General features: G+C 33.3%; 1 protein-coding gene across 1 annotated transcript; it reads left to right on the top strand.

Annotated features, from left to right (window-relative positions):
• Positions 1-611: 611 nt before the first annotated feature.
• Positions 612-24,064, top strand: LOC128953726 (titin-like). The gene is made up of 8 exons (XM_054299245.1): positions 612-842; positions 1,145-1,361; positions 1,440-1,583; positions 1,665-11,998; positions 12,116-12,188; positions 12,279-12,326; positions 12,523-17,901; positions 18,000-24,064. The coding sequence occupies exons 1-8, from the start codon at positions 777-779 to the stop codon at positions 24,062-24,064; spliced, it is 22,326 nt and encodes a 7,441-aa protein (XP_054155220.1). The 5' UTR covers positions 612-776.

The following is a 24,064-nucleotide window of genomic DNA, read 5'->3' as shown; positions in this document are numbered from 1 at the left end:
TATGTAATAAAAAAATGAAATTTATATATTTTGTTAAATATCAAATCAAATCAATTAAATTCAAATGAATGGGAATTTTAAAAAACGAAATTTATAAATTGTACAAAATATTTATAAGAATAAAAAATTATCCAATAATAATATAATACTGTATTACTACTGTTTACATACTAAAATTTAAAATGCTAATCTATAAATATTATTATTATAATAATATAATAATAATTTTATTAATTTTATGAAATAAAAAAATTATAATAAAGTTAAGTAACAGTTATTCTATCATTATTTATATTAATATATATATATATTTAGATTAGATTAAAATAATATTTATTAAAAAACATTTGATTAATAAATGATTAATATTTTGAAAATCAGATTAATTTTAAAATATAAATTAATTGTTTTATTAGTGGATTAATTAATAGATTGATAAAATTTAATGAAATTAATGTCACCAAAAACCCTGTAAACCTATTTTTAATTATATTCTATATATTCAGTGAATTGGATGAATACCAAAATAGTGATGTAAATCGTCCCAAAAAATTCATGAATTTGCTGATCAATACTTGTGTCTGTTTGAGACACAATTGCAGTGACACTCAAACAAATACTTTACTTTATTTTTATATCACTTATAGTTTTAAGTCTTCAAAATAAAGTTATCTCTTATGAACAGTGTTTTGATACCTCAAAAATATTATTGTATCTAAAATATGTAATTTAATAATTATAAATATAATGTATAATTTAAATCAATAATAGTTTTAATGGAAAAAACTAATCAAGAGATAAATTTAGTTGAAATAATTGATGAAAGAGTATTACAAAATACGGTAAGTTTTGTAAATCATTCAAATTAAATCTTCTATAAAAATAAAAATATTTAGTATTAATTAATAGTAATAATATTAAATAATTGAAATTTACAAAAAAAACTATTAAGATATATAATTAGAATTATAATTAAAATATTTTTAAAATTAACAAATTGTATAAAATAGTAAATGGTATTTTAAAATACATAACAGTATCAACAAAAAATAATAATATAAAATACTGTAAATAATGGAAAATTTATACATACATTAAAAATAGTTTATTTAAATAACTAATATTTAAATTTTTAAATCAAAAGTCCGACCGAAATGCAAACGAACGAACCGACGACCGAATTGCTTCGGGAGCTGACAGTCGGGAATTGGAAGCCATTAAACAACCAAATTTCGTCAGACCATTGACAGCTCAAGTGGTCAGTGAAGGACAAGATGTCAGCTTTGAAGCACAAATCACACCTATAAATGACCCGACGGTCACCATTGAGTGGTTATATAACGGACAGCCATTAAAATGTGGTAAATATTAGTTATTAAAATTAATATCTAAATATAATTAATGTTAAAAAATAAATTAAATATTATTTCGATAATTAGGCTCAAGAATAACTACTTATTACAGTTTAGGACACATTTCGTTAAACATATCACATGTGAAACAAATAGATAAAGGAATTTATACACTAAAAGTCAATAATTCAATTGGAGAAGCACTTAGTACTGCATCTCTTAATATTAAAAGTAATAATCATTTATAGAAATAAATTATAATATTAATAAAATTAACTAAAATTTATTATAAAATATGATATTTCTATTCAGATCCGACAAAAAAGAGAAGTGAAGAAGAAATCTACGAAAAAATGGATCAAAAGAAACGATCAAAAACTGAATTCATTGATCGAGACTTAGAACCAAAACAAATGCCAACATTTCTAACGCATATCAGAGACCAGATTAATGTAAACGAAGGAAATGTTGTGATGTTTGAGGCATATTTGGAACCATTGGGAGACTCGACAATGAAAGTCAAATGGCTTAAAGATAACAAACAATTGGGCGCCAGTTCTAGAATCACTACTTTCTTTGATTTTGGATATATTTCTTTGACAATCAAAGATATAATAAAAGCTGATGAAGGGATATACGTCTGTTTAGCAGAAAATAGTTATGGATTCGCTAAAAGTATAGCAAAATTAACAATTAGTAAAGAAATACAAGAAAGTGATTTGAATTACAACCAAAATATTTCATATAAAAAATATTCAGAAAATAATTACTATTTTGACGATAAATCAAATGAGAAAATCAAATCAAATGACTTCGAACAGCAATGTATTGATTTTAACAAACAATTTGAGCAAATGATTGAAATTAAAAAACAATCAAATATTAGAAATATAATATCACCACAACTTATGACAACACGTCCTGTATTTACGAAAACATTTAAAAAACTGGAAATCTTTAGAGAGGGTCAGTCGGCACATCTCGAGTGCAGACTTGAACCCATTAATGACCCGACAATGACTGTCGAATGGTTCCTAAATGGAGTTCCCCTCAAAACTGGACACCGATTTAATTTAACCAATGATTTTGGATATATAGCTCTCGATATACTGTATGTATATCCAGAAGATACGGGCACTTATATGTGTCGGGCAGTCAATGCTATGGGAGAAGCAGTTATTACCAGTTCAATACAAGTTGAGCCTCGAAAAGTTATTGATACGGATCCGATACTTGAGCAAAGTTTGCAACAAATTGTTGAACTCGAGAGACCACATGTCAGACACAGATTATCGCCACCATTGGAGACAACTCGTCCTGTATTTACAAAGACATTGAAAAATTTGGAAAACCTTAGAGAGGGTCAGTCGGCACATCTCGAGTGCAGACTTGAACCCATTAATGACCCGACAATGACTGTCGAATGGTTCCTAAATGGAGTTCCCCTCAAAACTGGACACCGATTTAATTTAACCAATGATTTTGGATATATAGCTCTCGATATACTGTATGTATATCCAGAAGATACGGGCACTTATATGTGTCGGGCAGTCAATGCTATGGGAGAAGCAGTTATTACCAGTTCAATACAAGTTGAGCCTCGAAAAGTTATTGATACGGATCCGATACTTGAGCAAAGTTTGCAACAAATTGTTGAACTCGAGAGACCACATGTCAGACACAGATTATCGCCACCATTGGAGACAACTCGTCCTGTATTTACAAAGACATTGAAAAATTTGGAAAACCTTAGAGAGGGTCAGTCGGCACATCTCGAGTGCAGACTTGAACCCATTAATGACCCGACAATGACTGTCGAATGGTTCCTAAATGGAGTTCCCCTCAAAACTGGACACCGATTTAATTTAACCAATGATTTTGGATATATAGCTCTCGATATACTGTATGTATATCCAGAAGATACGGGCACTTATATGTGTCGGGCAGTCAATGCTATGGGAGAAGCAGTTATTACCAGTTCAATACAAGTTGAGCCTCGAAAAGTTATTGATACGGATCCGATACTTGAGCAAAGTTTGCAACAAATTGTTGAACTCGAGAGACCACATGTCAGACACAGATTATCGCCACCATTGGAGACAACTCGTCCTGTATTTACAAAGACATTGAAAAATTTGGAAAACCTTAGAGAGGGTCAGTCGGCACATCTCGAGTGCAGACTTGAACCCATTAATGACCCGACAATGACTGTCGAATGGTTCCTAAATGGAGTTCCCCTCAAAACTGGACACCGATTTAATTTAACCAATGATTTTGGATATATAGCTCTCGATATACTGTATGTATATCCAGAAGATACGGGCACTTATATGTGTCGGGCAGTCAATGCTATGGGAGAAGCAGTTATTACCAGTTCAATACAAGTTGAGCCTCGAAAAGTTATTGATACGGATCCGATACTTGAGCAAAGTTTGCAACAAATTGTTGAACTCGAGAGACCACATGTCAGACACAGATTATCGCCACCATTGGAGACAACTCGTCCTGTATTTACAAAGACATTGAAAAATTTGGAAAACCTTAGAGAGGGTCAGTCGGCACATCTCGAGTGCAGACTTGAACCCATTAATGACCCGACAATGACTGTCGAATGGTTCCTAAATGGAGTTCCCCTCAAAACTGGACACCGATTTAATTTAACCAATGATTTTGGATATATAGCTCTCGATATACTGTATGTATATCCAGAAGATACGGGCACTTATATGTGTCGGGCAGTCAATGCTATGGGAGAAGCAGTTATTACCAGTTCAATACAAGTTGAGCCTCGAAAAGTTATTGATACGGATCCGATACTTGAGCAAAGTTTGCAACAAATTGTTGAACTCGAGAGACCACATGTCAGACACAGATTATCGCCACCATTGGAGACAACTCGTCCTGTATTTACAAAGACATTGAAAAATTTGGAAAACCTTAGAGAGGGTCAGTCGGCACATCTCGAGTGCAGACTTGAACCCATTAATGACCCGACAATGACTGTCGAATGGTTCCTAAATGGAGTTCCCCTCAAAACTGGACACCGATTTAATTTAACCAATGATTTTGGATATATAGCTCTCGATATACTGTATGTATATCCAGAAGATACGGGCACTTATATGTGTCGGGCAGTCAATGCTATGGGAGAAGCAGTTATTACCAGTTCAATACAAGTTGAGCCTCGAAAAGTTATTGATACGGATCCGATACTTGAGCAAAGTTTGCAACAAATTGTTGAACTCGAGAGACCACATGTCAGACACAGATTATCGCCACCATTGGAGACAACTCGTCCTGTATTTACAAAGACATTGAAAAATTTGGAAAACCTTAGAGAGGGTCAGTCGGCACATCTCGAGTGCAGACTTGAACCCATTAATGACCCGACAATGACTGTCGAATGGTTCCTAAATGGAGTTCCCCTCAAAACTGGACACCGATTTAATTTAACCAATGATTTTGGATATATAGCTCTCGATATACTGTATGTATATCCAGAAGATACGGGCACTTATATGTGTCGGGCAGTCAATGCTATGGGAGAAGCAGTTATTACCAGTTCAATACAAGTTGAGCCTCGAAAAGTTATTGATACGGATCCGATACTTGAGCAAAGTTTGCAACAAATTGTTGAACTCGAGAGACCACATGTCAGACACAGATTATCGCCACCATTGGAGACAACTCGTCCTGTATTTACAAAGACATTGAAAAATTTGGAAAACCTTAGAGAGGGTCAGTCGGCACATCTCGAGTGCAGACTTGAACCCATTAATGACCCGACAATGACTGTCGAATGGTTCCTAAATGGAGTTCCCCTCAAAACTGGACACCGATTTAATTTAACCAATGATTTTGGATATATAGCTCTCGATATACTGTATGTATATCCAGAAGATACGGGCACTTATATGTGTCGGGCAGTCAATGCTATGGGAGAAGCAGTTATTACCAGTTCAATACAAGTTGAGCCTCGAAAAGTTATTGATACGGATCCGATACTTGAGCAAAGTTTGCAACAAATTGTTGAACTCGAGAGACCACATGTCAGACACAGATTATCGCCACCATTGGAGACAACTCGTCCTGTATTTACAAAGACATTGAAAAATTTGGAAAACCTTAGAGAGGGTCAGTCGGCACATCTCGAGTGCAGACTTGAACCCATTAATGACCCGACAATGACTGTCGAATGGTTCCTAAATGGAGTTCCCCTCAAAACTGGACACCGATTTAATTTAACCAATGATTTTGGATATATAGCTCTCGATATACTGTATGTATATCCAGAAGATACGGGCACTTATATGTGTCGGGCAGTCAATGCTATGGGAGAAGCAGTTATTACCAGTTCAATACAAGTTGAGCCTCGAAAAGTTATTGATACGGATCCGATACTTGAGCAAAGTTTGCAACAAATTGTTGAACTCGAGAGACCACATGTCAGACACAGATTATCGCCACCATTGGAGACAACTCGTCCTGTATTTACAAAGACATTGAAAAATTTGGAAAACCTTAGAGAGGGTCAGTCGGCACATCTCGAGTGCAGACTTGAACCCATTAATGACCCGACAATGACTGTCGAATGGTTCCTAAATGGAGTTCCCCTCAAAACTGGACACCGATTTAATTTAACCAATGATTTTGGATATATAGCTCTCGATATACTGTATGTATATCCAGAAGATACGGGCACTTATATGTGTCGGGCAGTCAATGCTATGGGAGAAGCAGTTATTACCAGTTCAATACAAGTTGAGCCTCGAAAAGTTATTGATACGGATCCGATACTTGAGCAAAGTTTGCAACAAATTGTTGAACTCGAGAGACCACATGTCAGACACAGATTATCGCCACCATTGGAGACAACTCGTCCTGTATTTACAAAGACATTGAAAAATTTGGAAAACCTTAGAGAGGGTCAGTCGGCACATCTCGAGTGCAGACTTGAACCCATTAATGACCCGACAATGACTGTCGAATGGTTCCTAAATGGAGTTCCCCTCAAAACTGGACACCGATTTAATTTAACCAATGATTTTGGATATATAGCTCTCGATATACTGTATGTATATCCAGAAGATACGGGCACTTATATGTGTCGGGCAGTCAATGCTATGGGAGAAGCAGTTATTACCAGTTCAATACAAGTTGAGCCTCGAAAAGTTATTGATACGGATCCGATACTTGAGCAAAGTTTGCAACAAATTGTTGAACTCGAGAGACCACATGTCAGACACAGATTATCGCCACCATTGGAGACAACTCGTCCTGTATTTACAAAGACATTGAAAAATTTGGAAAACCTTAGAGAGGGTCAGTCGGCACATCTCGAGTGCAGACTTGAACCCATTAATGACCCGACAATGACTGTCGAATGGTTCCTAAATGGAGTTCCCCTCAAAACTGGACACCGATTTAATTTAACCAATGATTTTGGATATATAGCTCTCGATATACTGTATGTATATCCAGAAGATACGGGCACTTATATGTGTCGGGCAGTCAATGCTATGGGAGAAGCAGTTATTACCAGTTCAATACAAGTTGAGCCTCGAAAAGTTATTGATACGGATCCGATACTTGAGCAAAGTTTGCAACAAATTGTTGAACTCGAGAGACCACATGTCAGACACAGATTATCGCCACCATTGGAGACAACTCGTCCTGTATTTACAAAGACATTGAAAAATTTGGAAAACCTTAGAGAGGGTCAGTCGGCACATCTCGAGTGCAGACTTGAACCCATTAATGACCCGACAATGACTGTCGAATGGTTCCTAAATGGAGTTCCCCTCAAAACTGGACACCGATTTAATTTAACCAATGATTTTGGATATATAGCTCTCGATATACTGTATGTATATCCAGAAGATACGGGCACTTATATGTGTCGGGCAGTCAATGCTATGGGAGAAGCAGTTATTACCAGTTCAATACAAGTTGAGCCTCGAAAAGTTATTGATACGGATCCGATACTTGAGCAAAGTTTGCAACAAATTGTTGAACTCGAGAGACCACATGTCAGACACAGATTATCGCCACCATTGGAGACAACTCGTCCTGTATTTACAAAGACATTGAAAAATTTGGAAAACCTTAGAGAGGGTCAGTCGGCACATCTCGAGTGCAGACTTGAACCCATTAATGACCCGACAATGACTGTCGAATGGTTCCTAAATGGAGTTCCCCTCAAAACTGGACACCGATTTAATTTAACCAATGATTTTGGATATATAGCTCTCGATATACTGTATGTATATCCAGAAGATACGGGCACTTATATGTGTCGGGCAGTCAATGCTATGGGAGAAGCAGTTATTACCAGTTCAATACAAGTTGAGCCTCGAAAAGTTATTGATACGGATCCGATACTTGAGCAAAGTTTGCAACAAATTGTTGAACTCGAGAGACCACATGTCAGACACAGATTATCGCCACCATTGGAGACAACTCGTCCTGTATTTACAAAGACATTGAAAAATTTGGAAAACCTTAGAGAGGGTCAGTCGGCACATCTCGAGTGCAGACTTGAACCCATTAATGACCCGACAATGACTGTCGAATGGTTCCTAAATGGAGTTCCCCTCAAAACTGGACACCGATTTAATTTAACCAATGATTTTGGATATATAGCTCTCGATATACTGTATGTATATCCAGAAGATACGGGCACTTATATGTGTCGGGCAGTCAATGCTATGGGAGAAGCAGTTATTACCAGTTCAATACAAGTTGAGCCTCGAAAAGTTATTGATACGGATCCGATACTTGAGCAAAGTTTGCAACAAATTGTTGAACTCGAGAGACCACATGTCAGACACAGATTATCGCCACCATTGGAGACAACTCGTCCTGTATTTACAAAGACATTGAAAAATTTGGAAAACCTTAGAGAGGGTCAGTCGGCACATCTCGAGTGCAGACTTGAACCCATTAATGACCCGACAATGACTGTCGAATGGTTCCTAAATGGAGTTCCCCTCAAAACTGGACACCGATTTAATTTAACCAATGATTTTGGATATATAGCTCTCGATATACTGTATGTATATCCAGAAGATACGGGCACTTATATGTGTCGGGCAGTCAATGCTATGGGAGAAGCAGTTATTACCAGTTCAATACAAGTTGAGCCTCGAAAAGTTATTGATACGGATCCGATACTTGAGCAAAGTTTGCAACAAATTGTTGAACTCGAGAGACCACATGTCAGACACAGATTATCGCCACCATTGGAGACAACTCGTCCTGTATTTACAAAGACATTGAAAAATTTGGAAAACCTTAGAGAGGGTCAGTCGGCACATCTCGAGTGCAGACTTGAACCCATTAATGACCCGACAATGACTGTCGAATGGTTCCTAAATGGAGTTCCCCTCAAAACTGGACACCGATTTAATTTAACCAATGATTTTGGATATATAGCTCTCGATATACTGTATGTATATCCAGAAGATACGGGCACTTATATGTGTCGGGCAGTCAATGCTATGGGAGAAGCAGTTATTACCAGTTCAATACAAGTTGAGCCTCGAAAAGTTATTGATACGGATCCGATACTTGAGCAAAGTTTGCAACAAATTGTTGAACTCGAGAGACCACATGTCAGACACAGATTATCGCCACCATTGGAGACAACTCGTCCTGTATTTACAAAGACATTGAAAAATTTGGAAAACCTTAGAGAGGGTCAGTCGGCACATCTCGAGTGCAGACTTGAACCCATTAATGACCCGACAATGACTGTCGAATGGTTCCTAAATGGAGTTCCCCTCAAAACTGGACACCGATTTAATTTAACCAATGATTTTGGATATATAGCTCTCGATATACTGTATGTATATCCAGAAGATACGGGCACTTATATGTGTCGGGCAGTCAATGCTATGGGAGAAGCAGTTATTACCAGTTCAATACAAGTTGAGCCTCGAAAAGTTATTGATACGGATCCGATACTTGAGCAAAGTTTGCAACAAATTGTTGAACTCGAGAGACCACATGTCAGACACAGATTATCGCCACCATTGGAGACAACTCGTCCTGTATTTACAAAGACATTGAAAAATTTGGAAAACCTTAGAGAGGGTCAGTCGGCACATCTCGAGTGCAGACTTGAACCCATTAATGACCCGACAATGACTGTCGAATGGTTCCTAAATGGAGTTCCCCTCAAAACTGGACACCGATTTAATTTAACCAATGATTTTGGATATATAGCTCTCGATATACTGTATGTATATCCAGAAGATACGGGCACTTATATGTGTCGGGCAGTCAATGCTATGGGAGAAGCAGTTATTACCAGTTCAATACAAGTTGAGCCTCGAAAAGTTATTGATACGGATCCGATACTTGAGCAAAGTTTGCAACAAATTGTTGAACTCGAGAGACCACATGTCAGACACAGATTATCGCCACCATTGGAGACAACTCGTCCTGTATTTACAAAGACATTGAAAAATTTGGAAAACCTTAGAGAGGGTCAGTCGGCACATCTCGAGTGCAGACTTGAACCCATTAATGACCCGACAATGACTGTCGAATGGTTCCTAAATGGAGTTCCCCTCAAAACTGGACACCGATTTAATTTAACCAATGATTTTGGATATATAGCTCTCGATATACTATATGTATATCCAGAAGATACGGGCACTTATATGTGTCGGGCAGTCAATGCTATGGGAGAAGCAGTTATTACCAGTTCAATACAAGTTGAGCCTCGAAAAGTTATTGATACGGATCCGATACTTGAGCAAAGTTTGCAACAAATTGTTGAACTCGAGAGACCACATGTCAGACACAGATTATCGCCACCATTGGAGACAACTCGTCCTGTATTTACAAAGACATTGAAAAATTTGGAAAACCTTAGAGAGGGTCAGTCGGCACATCTCGAGTGCAGACTTGAACCCATTAATGACCCGACAATGACTGTCGAATGGTTCCTAAATGGAGTTCCCCTCAAAACTGGACACCGATTTAATTTAACCAATGATTTTGGATATATAGCTCTCGATATACTGTATGTATATCCAGAAGATACGGGCACTTATATGTGTCGGGCAGTCAATGCTTTTGGTTCAGTCGATTCATTCTGTATTATAACAGTCAGAGGAGAGTATTCTATTCATGACTTTAGAATCTCAAGTGTTTCTCCTGTTATGAGACAATCGATTCAAACGCATGAAACCAATGAATCCGAAGAAATCATTGATATTTTGGATTTTACAAAACCACGTGACGTCACATCTATTCTTGATATTAAATCTTCTCCTCATTTGTTAAAAAAACCAAAACCTGAACCAAAACTTAGTGTTAATAAGATATTTGCAAAATTTGATTCAAACAAATCTGATACAAAACAATCAGTTGTTGAAACAAAAGATCAAACTTTTATTGAAATCAGTTCCCGTAAAATGAAATTAAAATCTAAACCATTAATTTCATCGACAGATATAAACTTTACTCAACAATCAATAAGTTCTGAAGATATTATACAAAGTGATGAAAACAAATTTGATGATAATTTCGAGTTTAATAAAGAAAATATTAAACAATTGGAAACAACACAAGAAGTTACTGAAAAACCATATCATATGAGTTCTCGTAAATTAAAAATTATCACAAAAGCTAAACCAATAAATACAACTTCAGAACAGGAAATACTTAACGAAAAATTAGTTAATACTTTAACAAAATTGGATGAAACAAATCAAATGAAATCTAATAAACATTTGTTAGATTTTGCGGATCAAACCTCAAAAACAATTGTATTATCTGAAGACACAGCAAAAGCTTCGACATCTCATGATTTACCCTTTGATATAAACAAACGCAAAATGATTGTCATTACAAAATCAAAACCGTCTGAAAAAGAAATGGATTTAATTGAAGAAAACTTAATACAAACAGCATTAACATCACAACAGTTGCATCCAAAAGATATTAATGAAGAAGTTTATGATTTGACTGATAATATTGAGTCACAAAAAATTATTGTCAAATCAAAGCATTTCAGTAAAATTGAAGACAAAACATCATTTACTTCATTAGATGATAAACAAAATATTTTGCACACAATTGAGACAAATGATAACGAAATTTCATCTCAACAGCCAATTGTTGTAAACACGCGAAGAATTATTATTAAAAAATCAATTCCACAATCAATGACTAAAATGGAGACAAAAATGGAAAGTATTGTTCAGGAAATAGTAGAACAAACGGAACAACAAAATGATTTACAAGAAGTGGATTCTACAAGAAGTCAATTACCAAAAATAACAATAATATCCAAACATATGACAAATTTAAATGAAGGCGATTCGGCACACATTGTGGCAACTCTTTGGCCATTAAGCGACCTTTCAATGGCTATTGAATGGCATTTCAATGGCGAACCATTGATGGCGAGCAACAGAATCAATACAATATACTCTTGCGGTCACATTATTCTTGAGATATTTAATGTCAGTTTACAAGACTCTGGTATTTATACGTGTATTGCAAGTAATCAATCAGGAAGTGATCGCATAGATGTCCGCTTAGAGATTGACAACAAAAACATTAATTTATTGGAAAACATGAATATTATTAAATATAAATCTCAACAAACAGTTGATATAAATAATTTTAAGGTTAATTATTAATTTAAATCATAATTTAAATTGTAAATTATAATAAATAATAAATTGCATTATAAATATAAAAATAAAATTTTAAAAATAATACTGAAATTTATAATTTATATTTAGGAAACAAATACAACAAAAGATGGACAAGAAATTAGTAATGCAATTAAATTTGACAAAATGGCGGATAAAATAGGTAATAATTAATAAAAAAATCTAAAAATTTAATATTATTGGCTGAAACTTTTATAGAAAATTATTATTTATAAAAATTTTATAATTATAGCCATTAGAGGGATTAAAAGTGATAGCATTGGAAAAAATTCTATAAAAGGTGAAAAAATGTGTGACAAATAAAGTTAAAAGCTTTACTAAATAAATAATATTAACGCTATTGTATGCAATAAAGCGCGCAATTAATAATTTGTATTTCAGATAAAATAAAATGTAAGTATTATAAAATTTTGAGCTATAAATGGGCTAAAATGCAATATTATAAATGAAAAATAATGGAAATAAAAAATAAATAGAAAAAAATAAAGTGCCAGTGGATAGTAATGGAGAAAAAATAATAATAAAAGTAAAACAAAGAGAAACAAATAAAGATAAAAGAAAACTATCTGAGACTACATTAGTTGAAGAACAGATTGAAATAACTGATCGAAAGCCATCAGTAATAACACTTCCAGATAAAAGTACCAATCAATTGGTGGACATGACTACTGAAGAAATAAGTCAAATTCCTGTCGATAGTAGTAAACAAAAAATTAAAATTAAATCAAAACAAAGACCAACAACTGATGATGAAATAAAATCATCTGAGACTACATTAGTTGAAGAAAAGATTGAAATAATTGATCGAAAGCCGTCTGTGACAACACTTCCAGATAAAAGTACCGATCAATTGGTGGACATGACTACTGAAGAAATAAGTCAAATTCCTGTCGATAGTAGTAAACAAAAAATTAAAATTAAATCAAAACAAAAACCAACATCTGATGATGAAATAAAATCATCTGAGACTACATTAGTTGAAGAAAAGATTGAAATAATTGATCGAAAGCCGTCTGTGACAACACTTCCAGATAAAAGTACCGATCAATTGGTGGACATGACTACTGAAGAAATAAGACAAATTCCTGTCGATAGTAGTAAACAAAAAATTAAAATTAAATCAAAACAAAGACCAACAACTGATGATGAAATAAAATCATCTGAGACTACATTAGTTGAAGAAAAGATTGAAATAACTGATCGAAAGCCGTCTGTGACAACACTTCCAGATAAAAGTACCGATCAATTGGTGGACATGACTACTGAAGAAATAAGTCAAATTCCTGTCGATAGTAGTAAACAAAAAATTAAAATTAAATCAAAACAAAGACCAACAACTGATGATGAAATAAAATCATCTGAGACTACATTAGTTGAAGAAAAGATTGAAATAACTGATCGAAAGCCGTCAGTGACAACACTTCCAGATAAAAGTACCGATCAATTGGTGGACATGACTACTGAAGAAATAAGTCAAATTCCTGTCGATAGTAGTAAACAAAAAATTAAAATTAAATCAAAACAAAGACCAACAACTGATGATGAAATAAAATCATCTGAGACTACATTAGTTGAAGAAAAGATTGAAATAACTGATCGAAAGCCGTCAGTGACAACACTTCCAGATAAAAGTACCGATCAATTGGTGGACATGACTACTGAAGAAATAAGTCAAATTCCTGTCGATAGTAGTAAACAAAAAATTAAAATTAAATCAAAACAAAGACCAACAACTGATGATGAAATAAAATCATCTGAGACTACATTAGTTGAAGAAAAGATTGAAATAATTGATCGAAAGCCGTCTGTGACAACACTTCCAGATAAAAGTACCGATCAATTGGTGGACATGACTACTGAAGAAATAAGTCAAATTCCTGTCGATAGTAGTAAACAAAAAATTAAAATTAAATCAAAACAAAGACCAACAACTGATGATGAAATAAAATCATCTGAGACTACATTAGTTGAAGAAAAGATTGAAATAACTGATCGAAAGCCGTCAGTGACAACACTTCCAGATAAAAGTACCGATCAATTGGTGGACAAATCTGAAGAAATAAGTCAAATTCCTGTCGATAGTAGTAAACAAAAAATTAAAATTAAATCAAAACAAAGACCAACAACTGATGATGAAATAAAATCATCTGAGACTACATTAGTTGAAGAAAAGATTGAAATAACTGATCGAAAGCCGTCAGTGACAACACTTCCAGATAAAAGTACCGATCAATTGGTGGACAAATCTGAAGAAATAAGTCAAATTCCTGTCGATAGTAGTAAACAAAAAATTAAAATTAAATCAAAACAAAGACCAACAACTGATGATGAAATAAAATCATCTGAGACTACATTAGTTGAAGAAAAGATTGAAATAACTGATCGAAAGCCGTCAGTGACAACACTTCCAGATAAAAGTACCGATCAATTGGTGGACATGACTACTGAAGAAATAAGTCAAATTCCTGTCGATAGTAGTAAACAAAAAATTAAAATTAAATCAAAACAAAGACCAACAATTGATGATGAAATAAAATCATCTGAGACTACATTAGTTGAAGAAAAGATTGAAATAACTGATCGAAAGCCGTCAGTGACAACACTTCCAGATAAAAGTACCGATCAATTGGTGGACATGACTACTGAAGAAATAAGTCAAATTCCTGTCGATAGTAGTAAACAAAAAATTAAAATTAAATCAAAACAAAGACCAACAACTGATGATGAAATAAAATTATCTGAGACTACATTAGTTGAAGAAAAGATTGAAATAATTGATCGAAAGCCGTCTGTGACAACACTTCCAGATAAAAGTACTGATCAATTGGTGACCATGACTACTGAAGAAATAAGTCAAATTCCTGTCGATAGTAGTAAACAAAAAATTAAAATTAAATCAAAACAAAGACCAACAACTGATGATGAAATAAAATCATCTGAGACTACATTAGTTGAAGAAAAGATTGAAATAACTGATCGAAAGCCGTCAGTGACAACACTTCCAGATAAAAGTACCGATCAATTGGTGGACAAATCTGAAGAAATAAGTCAAATTCCTGTCGATAGTAGTAAACAAAAAATTAAAATTAAATCAAAACAAAGACCAACAACTGATGATGAAATAAAATCATCTGAGACTACATTAGTTGAAGAAAAGATTGAAATAACTGATCGAAAGCCGTCAGTGACAACACTTCCAGATAAAAGTACCGATCAATTGGTGGACATGACTACTGAAGAAATAAGTCAAATTCCTGTCGATAGTAGTAAACAAAAAATTAAAATTAAATCAAAACAAAGACCAACAATTGATGATGAAATAAAATCATCTGAGACTACATTAGTTGAAGAAAAGATTGAAATAACTGATCGAAAGCCGTCAGTGACAACACTTCCAGATAAAAGTACCGATCAATTGGTGGACATGACTACTGAAGAAATAAGTCAAATTCCTGTCGATAGTAGTAAACAAAAAATTAAAATTAAATCAAAACAAAGACCAACAATTGATGATGAAATAAAATCATCTGAGACTACATTAGTTGAAGAAAAGATTGAAATAACTGATCGAAAGCCGTCAGTGACAACACTTCCAGATAAAAGTACCGATCAATTGGTGGACATGACTACTGAAGAAATAAGTCAAATTCCTGTCGATAGTAGTAAACAAAAAATTAAAATTAAATCAAAACAAAGACCAACAACTGATGATGAAATAAAATTATCTGAGACTACATTAGTTGAAGAAAAGATTGAAATAATTGATCGAAAGCCGTCTGTGACAACACTTCCAGATAAAAGTACCGATCAATTGGTGGACAAATCTGAAGAAATAAGTCAAATTCCTGTCGATAGTAGTAAACAAAAAATTAAAATTAAATCAAAACAAAGACCAACAACTGATGATGAAATAAAATTATCTGAGACTACATTAGTTGAAGAAAAGATTGAAATAATTGATCGAAAGCCGTCTGTGACAACACTTCCAGATAAAAGTACCGATCAATTGGTGGACAAATCTGAAGAAATAAGTCAAATTCCTGTCGATAGTAGTAAACAAAAAATTAAAATTAAATCAAAACAAAGACCAACAACTGATGATGAAATAAAATCATCTGAGACTACATTAGTTGAAGAAAAGATTGAAATAACTGATCGAAAGCCGTCAGTGACAACACTTCCAGATAAAAGTACCGATCAATTGGTGGACATGACTACTGAAGAAATAAGTCAAATTCCTGTCGATAGTAGTAAACAAAAAATTAAAATTAAATCAAAACAAAGACCAACAATTGATGATGAAATAAAATCATCTGAGACTACATTAGTTGAAGAAAAGATTGAAATAACTGATCGAAAGCCGTCAGTGACAACACTTCCAGATAAAAGTACCGATCAATTGGTGGACATGACTACTGAAGAAATAAGTCAAATTCCTGTCGATAGTAGTAAACAAAAAATTAAAATTAAATCAAAACAAAGACCAACAACTGATGATGAAATAAAATTATCTGAGACTACATTAGTTGAAGAAAAGATTGAAATAACTGATCGAAAGCCGTCAGTGACAACACTTCCAGATAAAAGTACCGATCAATTGGTGGACATGACTACTGAAGAAATAAGTCAAATTCCTGTCGATAGTAGTAAACAAAAAATTAAAATTAAATCAAAACAAAGACCAACAACTGATGATGAAATAAAATCATCTGAGACTACATTAGTTGAAGAAAAGATTGAAATAACTGATCGAAAGCCGTCAGTGACAACACTTCCAGATAAAAGTACAGATCAATTGGTGGACAAATCTGAAGAAATAAGTCAAATTCCTGTCGATAGTAGTAAACAAAAAATTAAAATTAAATCAAAACAAAGACCAACAACTGATGATGAAATAAAATCATCTGAGACTACATTAGTTGAAGAAAAGATTGAAATAACTGATCGAAAGCCGTCAGTGACAACACTTCCAGATAAAAGTACCGATCAATTGGTGGACATGACTACTGAAGAAATAAGTCAAATTCCTGTCGATAGTAGTAATCATAAAATTAAAATTAAATCAAAACAAAGACCAACATCTGATGATGAAATAAAATCATCTGAGACTACATTAGTTGAAGAAAAGATTGAAATAACTGATCGAAAGCCGTCTGTGACAACACTTCCAGATAAAAGTACTGATCAATTGGTGACCATGACTACTGAAGAAATAAGTCAAATTCCTGTCGATAGTAGTAAACAAAAAATTAAAATTAAATCAAAACAAAGACCAACATCTGATGATGAAATAAAATCATCTGAGACTACATTAGTTGAAGAAAAGATTGAAATAATTGATCGAATGCCGTCAGTGACAACACTTCCAGATAAAAGTACCGATCAATTGGTGGACATGACTACTGAAGAAATAAGTCAAATTCCTGTCGATAGTAGTAATCATAAAATTAAAATTAAATCAAAACAAAGACCAACATCTGATGATGAAATAAAATCATCTGAGACTACATTAGTTGAAGAAAAGATTGAAATAACTGATCGAAAGCCGTCAGTGACAACACTTCCAGATAAAAGTACCGATCAATTGGTGGACAAATCTGAAGAAATAAGTCAAATTCCTGTCGATAGTAGTAAACAAAAAATTAAAATTAAATCAAAACAAAGACCAACATCTGATGATGAAATAAAATCATCTGAGACTACATTAGTTGAAGAAAAGATTGAAATAATTGATCGAAAGCCGTCTGTGACAACACTTCCAGATAAAAGTACCGATCAATTGGTGGACAAATCTGAAGAAAATATTGAAATATCTGCTAAAAAACAAAAATCTAAAACAAATCAGGATAAAAAAGGTAATTTTTAATTGTTTATTTATCGCCAAATAAAAGTTGTAAGTATTTATTTTTATAAATTAAAAACATTTAAATTATAAATATTACTATAACAAAAGCAAAAATAGATAAGATAAAAACTGCAGTGGTTACTATCACTGAAATTAAACCATCAGATATAGTTGACATCAAATCAACTGATACATCGGAAGATATACCAATTGTTTCTGATATGAGTGTTGATATGTCTACACAAAAGAAAAAAATTAAATCAAAGACAAAAACTCCTGTTGAAGACACAAATGTTATACAGAAACAATCTGATGATATCGAAGAAGTAGTCACTATCACTGAAATTAGACCATCAGATATAGTTGACATCGAAACAATTGATACATCTGAAGATATACCAATTGTATCTGATATGAGTATTGATATGTCTACCCAAAAGAAAAAGATTAAATCAAAGACAAAATCTCCTGTTGAAGACACAACTGTTATACCGAAACAATCTGATGATATCGAAGAAGTAGTCACTATCACTGAAATTAGACCATCAGATATAGTTGACACCAAAACAATTGATACATCGGAAGATATACCAATTGTTTCTGATATTACTGTTGATATGTCTACACAAAAGAAAAAGATTATATCAAAAACAAAAACTCCTGTTGAAGACACAACTGTAATACCGAAACAATCTGATGATATCGAAGAAGTAGTTACTATCACTGAAATTAGACCATCAGATATAGTTGACACCAAAACAATTGATACATCGGAAGATATACCAATTGTTTCTGATATTACTGTTGATATGTCTACACAAAAGAAAAAGATTAAATTAAAGACAAAAACTCCTGTTGAAGACACAACTGTAATACCGAAACAATCTGATGATATCGAAGAAGTAGTCACTATCACTGAAATTAGACCATCAGATATAGTTGACATCGAAACAATTGATACATCGGAAGATAAACCAATTGTTACTGATATCACAGTTGATAAGAGTATTCAGAAGAAAAAGATTAAATCAAAGACAAAAATTCCTGTTGAAGACACAACTGTTATACCGAAACAATCTGATGATATCGAAGAAGTAGTCACTATCACTGAAATTAGACCATCAGATATAGTTGACACCAAAACAATTGATACATCGGAAGATATACCAATTGTTTCTGATATTACTGTTGATATGTCTACACAAAAGAAAAAGATTATATCAAAAACAAAAACTCCTGTTGAAGACACAACTGTAATACCGAAACAATCTGATGATATCGAAGAAGTAGTCACTATCACTGAAATTAGACCATCAGATATAGTTGACACCAAAACAATTGATACATCGGAAGATATACCAATTGTTTCTGTTATGAGTGTTGATATGTCTACACAAAAGAAAAAGATTAAATTAAAGACAAAAACTCCTGTTGAAGACACAACTGTTATACCGAAACAATCTGATGATATCGAAGAAGTAGTCACTATCACTGAAATTAGACCATCAGATATAGTTGACACCAAAACAATTGATACATCGGAAGATATACCAATTGTTTCTGATATAAGTGTTGATATGTCTACAGAAAAGAAAAAGATTAAATCAAAGACAAAAACTCCTGTTGAAGACACAACTGTTATACCGAAACAATCTGATGATAACGAAGAAGTAGTTACTATCACTGAAATTAGACCATCAGATATAGTTGACATCGAAACAATTGATACATCGGAAGATAAACCAATTGTTACTGATATCACAGTTGATAAGAGTATTCAGAAGAAAAAGATTAAATCAAAGACAAAAACTCCTGTTGAAGACACAACTGTTATACCGAAACAATCTGATGATATCGAAGAAGTAGTCACTATCACTGAAATTAGACCATCAGATATAGTTGACACCAAAACAATTGATACATCGGMAGATATACCAATTGTTTCTGTTATGAGTGTTGATATGTCTACACAAAAGAAAAAGATTAAATTAAAGACAAAAACTCCTGTTGAAGACACAACTGTTATACCGAAACAATCTGATGATATCGAAGAAGTAGTCACTATCACTGAAATTAGACCATCAGATATAGTTGACACCAAAACAATTGATACATCGGAAGATAAACCAGTTGTTTCTGATATGAGTGTTGATATGTCTACACAAAAGAAAAAGATTAAATCAAAGACAAAAACTCCTGTTGAAGACACAACTGTTATACCGAAACAATCTGATGATATCGAAGAAGTAGTCACTATCACTGAAATTAGACCATCAGATATAGTTGACACCAAAACAATTGATAAATCGGAAGATATGCCAATTGTTTCTGATATTACTGTTGATATGTCTACACAAAAGAAAAAGATTAAATTAAAGACAAAAACTCCTGTTGAAGACACAACTGTTATACCGAAACAATCTGATGATATCGAAGAAGTAGTCACTATCACTGAAATTAGACCATCAGATATAGTTGACACCAAAACAATTGATACATCGGCAGATATACCAATTGTTTCTGTTATGAGTGTTGATATGTCTACACAAAAGAAAAAGATTAAATTAAAGACAAAAACTCCTGTTGAAGACACAACTGTTATACCGAAACAATCTGATGATATCGAAGAAGTAGTCACTATCACTGAAATTAGACCATCAGATATAGTTGACACCAAAACAATTGATACATCGGAAGATATACCAATTGTTTCTGATATTACTGTTGATATGTCTACACAAAAGAAAAAGATTAAATCAAAGACAAAAACTCCTGTTGAAGACACAACTGTTATACCGAAACAATCTGATGATATCGAAGAAGTAGTCACTATCACTGAAATTAGACCATCAGATATAGTTGACACCAAAACAATTGATACATCGGAAGATATACCAATTGTTTCTGATATTACTGTTGATATGTCTACACAAAAGAAAAAGATTAAATCAAAGACAAAAACTCCTGTTGAAGACACAACTGTTATACCGAAACAATCTGATGATATCGAAGAAGTAGTCACTATCACTGAAATTAGACCATCAGATATAGTTGACATCGAAACAATTGATACATCGGAAGATAAACCAATTGTTACTGATATCACAGTTGATAAGAGTATTCAGAAGAAAAAGATTAAATCAAAGACAAAAACTCCTGTTGAAGACACAACTGTTATACCGAAACAATCTGATGATATCGAAGAAGTAGTCACTATCACTGAAATTAGACCATCAGATATAGTTGACACCAAAACAATTGATACATCGGAAGATATACCAATTGTTTCTGATATTACTGTTGATATGTCTACACAAAAGAAAAAGATTAAATCAAAGACAAAAACTCCTGTTGAAGACACAACTGTTATACCGAAACAATCTGATGATATCGAAGAAGTAGTCACTATCACTGAAATTAGACCATCAGATATAGTTGACACCAAAACAATTGATACATCGGAAGATATACCAATTGTTTCTGATATGAGTGTTGATATGTCTACACAAAAGAAAAAGATTAAATCAAAGACAAAAACTCCTGTTGAAGACACAACTGTTATACCGAAACAATCTGATGATATCGAAGAAGTAGTCACTATCACTGAAATTAGACCATCAGATATAGTTGACACCAAATCAATTGATACATCGGAAGATATACCAATTGTTTCTGATATAAGTGTTGATATGTCTACACAAAAGAAAAAGATTAAATCAAAGACAAAAACTCCTGTTGAAGACACAACTGTTATACCGAAACAATCTGATGATATCGAAGAAGTAGTCACTATCACTGAAATTAGACCATCAGATATAGTTGACATCGAAACAATTGATACATCGGAAGATAAACCAATTGTTACTGATATCACAGTTGATAAGAGTATTCAGAAGAAAAAGATTAAATCAAAGACAAAAACTCCTGTTGAAGACACAACTGTTATACCGAAACAATCTGATGATATCGAAGAAGTAGTCACTATCACTGAAATTAGACCATCAGATATAGTTGACACCAAAWCAATTGATACATCGGAAGATATACCAATTGTTTCTGATATAAGTGTTGATATGTCTACACAAAAGAAAAAGATTAAATCAAAGACAAAAACTCCTGTTGAAGACACAACTGTTATACCGAAACAATCTGATGATATCGAAGAAGTAGTCACTATCACTGAAATTAGACCATCAGATATAGTTGACACCAAAACAATTGATACATCGGAAGATATACCARTTGTTTCTGATATGAGTGTTGATATGTCTACACAAAAGAAAAAGATTAAATCAAAGACAAAAACTCCTGTTGAAGACACAACTGTTATACCGAAACAATCTGATGATATCGAAGAAGTAGTCACTATCACTGAAATTAGACCATCAGATATAGTTGACACCAAATCAATTGATACATCGGAAGATATACCAATTGTTTCTGATATTACTGTTGATATGTCTACACAAAAGAAAAAGATTAAATCAAAGACAAAAACTCCTGTTGAAGACACAACTGTTATACCGAAACAATCTGATGATATCGAAGAAGTAGTCACTATCACTGAAATTAGACCATCAGATATAGTTGACATCGAAACAATTGATACATCGGAAGATAAACCAATTGTTACTGATATCACAGTTGATAAGAGTATTCAGAAGAAAAAGATTAAATCAAAGACAAAAACTCCTGTTGAAGACACAACTGTTATACCGAAACAATCTGATGATATCGAAGAAGTAGTCACTATCACTGAAATTAGACCATCAGATATAGTTGACACCAAAACAATTGATACATCGGAAGATATACCAATTGTTTCTGATATTACTGTTGATATGTCTACACAAAAGAAAAAGATTAAATCAAAGACAAAAACTCCTGTTGAAGACACAACTGTTATACCGAAACAATCTGATGATATCGAAGAAGTAGTCACTATCACTGAAATTAGACCATCAGATATAGTTGACACCAAAACAATTGATACATCGGAAGATATACCAATTGTTTCTGATATGAGTGTTGATATGTCTACACAAAAGAAAAAGATTAAATCAAAGACAAAAACTCCTGTTGAAGACACAACTGTTATACCGAAACAATCTGATGATATCGAAGAAGTAGTCACTATCACTGAAATTAGACCATCAGATATAGTTGACACCAAATCAATTGATACATCGGAAGATATACCAATTGTTTCTGATATAAGTGTTGATATGTCTACACAAAAGAAAAAGATTAAATCAAAGACAAAAACTCCTGTTGAAGACACAACTGTTATACCGAAACAATCTGATGATATCGAAGAAGTAGTCACTATCACTGAAATTAGACCATCAGATATAGTTGACATCGAAACAATTGATACATCGGAAGATAAACCAATTGTTACTGATATCACAGTTGATAAGAGTATTCAGAAGAAAAAGATTAAATCAAAGACAAAAACTCCTGTTGAAGACACAACTGTTATACCGAAACAATCTGATGATATCGAAGAAGTAGTCACTATCACTGAAATTAGACCATCAGATATAGTTGACACCAAAACAATTGATACATCGGAAGATATACCAATTGTTTCTGATATGAGTGTTGATATGTCTACACAAAAGAAAAAGATTAAATCAAAGACAAAAACTCCTGTTGAAGACACAACTGTTATACCGAAACAATCTGATGATATCGAAGAAGTAGTCACTATCACTGAAATTAGACCATCAGATATAGTTGACACCAAAACAATTGATACATCGGAAGATATACCAATTGTTTCWGATATGAGTGTTGATATGTCTACACAAAAGAAAAAGATTAAATCAAAGACAAAAACTCCTGTTGAAGACACAACTGTTATACCGAAACAATCTGATGATATCGAAGAAGTAGTCACTATCACTGAAATTAGACCATCAGATATAGTTGACACCAAAACAATTGATACATCGGAAGATATACCAATTGTTTCTGATATTAGTGTTGATATGTCTACACAAAAGAAAAAGATTAAATCAAAGACAAAAACTCCTGTTGAAGACACAACTGTTATACCGAAACAATCTGATGATATCGAAGAAGTAGTCACTATCACTGAAATTAGACCATCAGATATAGTTGACACCAAAACAATTGATACATCGGAAGATATAACCAATTGTTTCTGA

The sequence above is a fragment of the Oppia nitens genome, unplaced genomic scaffold (assembly GCF_028296485.1).
Source record: "Oppia nitens isolate AA-2021 unplaced genomic scaffold, nextdenovo-longstitch-racon4-pilon3 scaffold23_pilon_pilon_pilon, whole genome shotgun sequence".
NCBI lineage: Eukaryota > Metazoa > Arthropoda > Arachnida > Sarcoptiformes > Oppiidae > Oppia > Oppia nitens.
Note: the sequence above shows the minus strand (reverse complement) of the source record. Positions and strands in the feature narration are given on the sequence as shown.